This window comes from Ammodytes marinus (genome assembly GCF_949987685.1).
Source record: "Ammodytes marinus genome assembly, chromosome: 20".
Classification (NCBI taxonomy): domain Eukaryota; kingdom Metazoa; phylum Chordata; class Actinopteri; order Uranoscopiformes; family Ammodytidae; genus Ammodytes; species Ammodytes marinus.
This window is the reverse complement of record NC_137224.1, coordinates 20,784,975-20,791,884: the sequence shown is the minus strand read 5'-3', so window position 1 is coordinate 20,791,884 and position 6,910 is coordinate 20,784,975. Positions and strand designations below refer to the sequence as shown.

The 6,910-nt window shown below is 44.2% G+C and overlaps 1 protein-coding gene across 1 annotated transcript; it reads right to left on the bottom strand.

Moving 5' to 3' along the window:
* Positions 1–1,671: 1,671 nt before the first annotated feature.
* On the bottom strand, positions 1,672–6,494 carry LOC307266885 (uncharacterized protein; the record flags this gene model as incomplete). The annotated part of the gene is made up of 4 exons (XM_080049003.1): positions 1,672–2,569; positions 3,037–3,281; positions 6,310–6,362; positions 6,470–6,494. The coding sequence occupies 4 exons, from the start codon at positions 6,492–6,494 to the stop codon at positions 1,672–1,674; spliced, it is 1,221 nt and encodes a 406-aa protein (XP_079905129.1).
* Between the last annotated feature and the right edge of the window lie 416 nt (positions 6,495–6,910).

The following is a 6,910-nucleotide window of genomic DNA, read 5'->3' as shown; positions in this document are numbered from 1 at the left end:
TTTATTTAATGGGCATATTTACCTAAATAATGGTAATTGAAGTAAAATGTTCAATTACTCATGATATTGATTTGAGGGCAAATTGCCGAGCCCTTATAATAACCATATAAGTGATATTATAATGTTCTCATTTGATACAGGGAGAAAAGCAAGTCAAAAAGGGTCCAGGGCCAATGAGAGCACCATAGAAAGGATGCTGATGCAGTCCCTGGCCAGAGAGAACACTCCTGGTCCACCTCCCCTTTCGGAAGACGAGATCTTCTTCAAAAGCCTGCTTCCTGCCATGCAAAGGTTGCCCCTTCAACAGAAGGAACATGTCAAATTTAATATTTATAGACTCATTTATGAGGCCAGCACTGTGGTGCTTAATTTGGAAACGGTTGAGGGGGCAAACCTTGTCTGGCAGTGAAGCAGGCTTCAATTGTTTTTCTTTTCTTTTTTTTCCGCATTTTTGTAATTTTTTTGTAATTTAATTTTTGATAGTTTATTAATTTTTTCTTATTGAAACATACAAAATAAATAAATATAACTCCACTTGGATTTTCGATGAATTTATTTTGTTTTATTTAAATATAAATAATTACAGTTAACAGGACTGAATACTGAAAGCTTGTACATTCTACTTGTTCTTACCGGTTTCTAAATGATGTGCGAGTTCTGTTACGGTTTGATACTGGACCCAAGAGCAGACAGAGGCAGAGTAGGGTTGATGAACAAAGGTTTATTGAAATGAGGAGGGGAAGCTGGTGGTGAATGAACGAGGAAGCCGGGGGGAGACCAAAGCAGGGGAGCTGGAGAGAGTGATCCGGGTAACTGCAAGCAGAGGAAAACAGCGTTAGGATAAAATCACAAAAAGCTACAAGAGGTGAGAAAATAGAGCGAGGTAATAATATCTACTGGAGCCAGGCTCGCATAGTTACCACAGTAGTGCATGGTACGATCTGGCGACGACAGCAGGGAAGCCAGAGGTGAAGTAGGTGGGTCTAACCTGCTCGGGAGGTGGTTAATCCTACCCTGAGTTTGTTTTCACTTCACGCTGCAGCTCCGACTGAAGAAAGAGTGTCACTGTCACACGCGTCCCTGTACAGTTTGAAGCAAAATCACTCCATAAAAATCTCCATCGGGATGTTTTTATCATTTCCTGATGAATTACGTTTGACCGATCATTTATCTGATCAGTATCCTTGTTCTCAGCCCTCGGTCCGTTCATAGGCGGCCACCTTACACATCGTGACATGCTCTACATTCAGATTAATAAACCTATTTGTATTGTATGTTTTTTAACGTATGTGCCACTGAACAGATTTATGTCAGGTGGATTCATGTAACGCAGGAAAATGGATCTGGTAATAAATCAATCAGGCTCTTCAATGGAAACTGTCACCTAATGTGTCTTGACGTTAATGTCTTTCACTCCCCATTTAAAAGAAGCGACAGTCTGTTCTGTTTACTGCACAGTAGGCTATTAGGCTATAGCTTGCCAACATATTATACAGCAAATTCTTACATTAAACATACCTGAATGTGAACACAACTACTACTTACCTTTACACATATTTACCATCAGTGCTTAAATAAGAAAACACATTATGTTATGTACAAATTGCAAGAAGTTTGCTCAATAGAACTGAGTGGGTGGCTCTTAAAAGAGACGTTTTGTGTGTGCTCCTGCTACACTATGGTGTCTTGCCAAGACAATGCTCCCTCCGCTGAGAAGTGGGCAGTGAAGACCTCCCTCACCCTGACAGCCTCTCGTCCCGGGTTGTTGGCGGCTACTCTGCCCAGGTCTGGCAGTGGCTCCACCTCCACAACTGGGACGTTCCCCCTCACTGCACAAGCCTCCTCTGACCTCCGCAGGAAGTTGTGCAGGACACAGGTTGCCTTGACGCACATCTCTGCTACCTCTGGCTTGACCTCCATCGCACGCCTGTACATCCTCCATTGTGAGGAGAGGATCCCGAAGGCATTTTCAACTACCAGTCGAGCTCGGGAGAGACGGTAGTTGAAAATCCTCTTCTCACGAGGGAGGATGCGCCCAGGGTATGGCCTCATGAGGTTTTTCCGCAATGGAAAAGCCTCATCTGCCACAAACACATGCGGCTGGGGTCCCCTCTGGTCAGCTCCAGGAAGTAGCAGGTCAGTGGGCAGGTCGAGGGTTCCAGACTGCAGGGCTTGAACGAACGCAGAGTTGGCCAGTGTCCCGCCGTCACTGGATCTCCCGTAGCCGCCAACGTCAATCACCCGGAAGCAACGCTGGGCATCCACAACTGCTAGCAATACAAGGGAGTATGTCCCCTTGTAATTGAAGAACTGGGAGCCAGTATTGCCAGGGGCTTTGAGGGTCACGTGCTTCCCATCCAGTGCTCCACAGCAGAGTGGGAAGTTCCAGCGCTCCTCAAAGACTGCCGCGATGGACCTCCAATCCTCTGCTGTGGGCACTGCCATAAACTCCCCCACCAGGCACTCCCAAATGGCAGTGGCCACAGCAGGGACGATGATGCTGACAGTGGAGACCCCAACACGGAAGCTGTTGGCGATGGTCCTGTAGGAATCCCCTGTGGCAAAGTACCTGCAACACAGACAACAGTTAATATAGGCTAACTGAGTTATTATGTCAAGGTCTATACTAGTTTGTGCTGTTATTGGTGGTAGTATTTTATGTATATGGCTCTAAAGTCAGAATAATCAATAATAGATAATAGGCTATAATAAAAGTATGTAGGCCTTTCTGTTTGTAAAAAAAAAAGATAATATAGCTGCCACATTTATGTAGGCTATGGTTTGTAGCCTACTGTGTTGTTTTGTTTTGACCGCTGTTGGAGCAGCTGTAAACTCAGAACATCAGCTCTTTCCAACTGTTTTCCAACTACCAAAAATGATGTTGCCTAGCTATTTCAGTGTAGGCTACTTTTGATACATTTGTTGTTGTGAGATCACAGTTAAATTTCCGTTTTGGTACCGGTCAGAGAGATTACTATAAATGTTGGTTACAGTTACTATTGATACATTTTAACATTTGTTAGTAAACTCACTTACCGGAGACAGATAGACAGGCGCTCCGCAGCTGGGACGGAACGCCTGTAGTTCGTATCCTGCCGGGAAATCCTGTCATCGATCCGGGCCAACAGGTCGTCAAATTGGGCCACAGTCAACCGGAGGTAGCGCTGGAAACGACAGTCATCCAGACGCAGCTCCTGAATCAACCGGTGATATTCACCCAGCTGGTTCCGACTGCGGGTGATGCTGTGAACCCAGATACGGCGGCGGTGGGTGCGACGCTTCTTCCAAAGAAGATAGAGATAGAGAACACGCCAGGGTGTTAACACTAACCATGTCTGCTGAATAAAAACGGCGTAGGCTAATTAAAAATAAGCCGGCTAGTTTTTAAACCTCTTTCCAACTGTTGTTGTCCAACTGTTTTCCAACTACCAAATAAGCCCCTCCCCTCACGCGGCGCGAATACTTTCACCGCGCCGCATTCACCCCTGGGGCACATTGACCCCCGCAGTGATTTACACGCGGTTCGCGCGGAGCAACGCGAATTTTCGCGTTTGGTGTGGATGCAGCATTAAGCTGAATGATCGCTCTGGTAACGGGCATTCCCTTACTGGACGCCGAATATTAGACCCCACGTATAAGACGACCCGATTTTTTACGACCTATCTGTAGGGGAAACCCCCAGTCTTATATTAAAAACATCCCCGCTGCTTGTAACACTTTTACATTGGTGAAGTTTGTATTTATCAATGTAGGGAGTTGCGAGACAAGTGCAGGCTGAGCTTTTTTTTCAGCACCCCCTGTTGAGAATATGTTCCCGCGGCTATGTGCGCGTCTCTTTTATGTTGGCGAGCCTGAGTAAGTAGCCTATATTTTAGAGAAGTTTCACATCAGGCCAGCCTATTATGTAGCCTGATGATGCGCCGAGTCCTTTTATTTATTTTTGCCTCGCACCCGGCCGAGAGTCAAGCAGCTCCGCAGGGCAGAGTCCGCCCGACAGCTTGTCATTCAAATAGGCTGCTGCATCCAAATCATCCCGCAATCACCAATTTGATACCAGAAAAGTTGCCAGCGTGTCTGTTTCTCCCCAGCGCACAGCAAAGGAGATTTATATTTAGGCTACTATTGTTATTATAAAATGTCATGCAAGAGAGACGACAAACAAACATAATGGGCTGTTATCATTTAGATTAGATGGCAAGATGATAAGGCAGATTCTTTGGAACAACTAAAAAAGGCAAAAGTTGATGATGATGTGAACAACTTGTTCGTGCTTTTAAGTCGCCAGAACGCAAGAAACAAGTCTTTGAGGCTCAATTTACTTTTTCAGTCTACAGTAGTAGGCTCTAGCTCTATTGATATTAATATAGGCTAAATAAATACCTAAAGGGGCGACTGTGGCTCAGGTGGTTAAGCTGGTTGGCCAATGATCCTAGGGTTGGCGGTTCGATCCCAGCCCGGCCACTTGTGTCATGGTCGTTGTGTCCCTGGGCAAGACACTTCACCCACCTTGCCTCGTGTGAATGTGTATGACTGCTGTATGTTTGAGGTGGTGGTCGGAGGGGCCGATGGCGCTGAATGGCAGCCTCGCTTCTGTCAGTCTGCCCCAGGGCAGCTGTGGCTACTATGGTAGTTTACCACCACCGGTATGACTGTGTGTGAACGAATTGTCTGGAACCCTGTAAAGCGCTTTGAGTATCATGAAAGGCGCTATATAAATCCAAGCAATTATTATTATTAATTAATTATTAATTAAAGATACAATATTTCTATTATAAAATGTATTGCACCATGAGCCATAATTGTGACCATTATATTATATAGCCTACTTTTGTTAGCCTTAAGGCGAGACACGGCAGGCAAAAACATCGTTTTTTTAAGCACTGGTCAATTTTGAGATTTGTGTCTATTTAGCTTCCATAACATGTCTTCTTTCATACTAGTATGGATAAAATGTCCAAAATATACGTTTTAGGTGTTTATTTTACTAAACTTTGACTGCTTGCGTCTGTATTTTGCTCCTAAATTCGTCAAAAGTGAGCATTCTAACGTAACATACAGCACCGCGACCGCTGTATGAAACATAATAACCATGGTACTGTTGGAAAGCTCTGAATCTCAAGAACAACGTTATCTGATCCAAATATGGTCATTTCCTTTGTATCAGTAACCAATCGTGAAAGTGTGAGGAGGGATTCAATGCTAGGAAAGCGACCTCATTGGCTAATGCACATTTCTGACGATGTGATTCGCTAAAAGGCATCACGTGATGCTAGCCCCGGGTAGCTCGAAAATCACAAAATAAAATGGGAAAAACGTCGAAAATATGCCAAACCAAGACAAAAAAAATACTTAATCAATTGGCTACGGACATTACATGATCGCCATTTGAAGGGGAGAAGTGTTAAAGACATGTAAATCACGCCGATCACGTCGGAGAGACACAGACTGTCAGACGATCAGAGGGGAGATGGTGGGGAGAGAGAGCGTCTGTGCCGACAGGAGCAGGTTGACAGACAGTGGCTAATAATGAATTAACCACGTTTAAATTAGCATGTGGATGTAAATGTTACTATGCTATGGTTTATATATGTTAAGCAGTGGTAGGCCTATATGGCATTGAAGGGTGTAGGGCCTAATTCAATAAATTACTCTAGCTATTATCAGCAGAATTCACGTTTTTATCTTTAACGGCCGTTTTCTCAAAATGAGCTTTTTCCAATACTCTGCGAAAGATATCTCAACTTCTAGACCACTGACATCAACCAAACTTTCTATGATCATTCATAGCACTATTTTAAAGGTTTTTACAGAAGGATTTGTTAATATATTGTTAATTGTCTGATTTATGATACATTTTCCTCCTAAAAACATGCCGAAAATGCATTTCTAAGACATGTACATAGTCTTTTTTGATTTATTAAATGAAAAAAGGCTTTATCCAAAATTTGTTCTGTAAAAACTTTAGAAACTAATATGTGGTTAAAATAAAATAGAGATTTTAACTCTGGCTTTATCCAACATCTCAAAATCTTTCTCGAAAAATGACCCAAATTTACGCATAATTGGTTAAATATTGCCATATTTGCATATTTAATAAAATATTAAAGAAAAACATGTAATACAAAAAATTATTGTGTTTGTGTCAGTAATCAACTGGCAAAGTTTCATGATGATATCTATAAGTAAAAAAAAAATCCCTATTCACCTGGGGTGTCTCGCCTTAAGCCTAGCTCAGTCATTATGCCATACTCACCTGCTGTGTAATGAGCTGCATTGAAAACAAGAAGACCTATTAAGACGCAGACGCACACGCAGCTCACGCAGCTCACGCAGCTCACGCAGCTCACGCAGCACACGCTCACCTGAGCAACAGCAGTAGCACGCTCACCTGAGCAACAGCACAGGCTTCACCATCCCCACCAGGCCAGGCTGGGCCAAGGCTCTACCATCTACACGGGATATCACCAACCCTGCACTGAACGCAGCAGCTCCATACAGCAAGCTAGCACCAGCTACCACTATGCTACAAACGTGTGAATGCAATCTTACCTTAGGTCGACTGAAGGAGAGGATCTCTGGTCTGCAAGCTGAACTCAGGGGTAAAAACGACATCATCATGGAGCTATCCTCTGTTGCTTCCACTCAAATGAAGCACCTTGTCGCCCTAAGATCCTCTGGCTGCGGCTCCCTCTGCATGGCAGGCGATGATCCTACTCTCCCGTGGCCCGGCTCCGCCATTGTGGGATCCTCTTCTCCTGTCACTGTGCCCGGGCCCGTGTTAGCCATACCCAACGATCAGTGGAGTCTACTTGGTGCAAAACCTAAGCTGGCAGCGACTGTCAACAAAGGGGATGGACAATTCCCGCTGAGCTCGACCCCTGTTAAACCGATAAATTGGTTAACAGCCCGC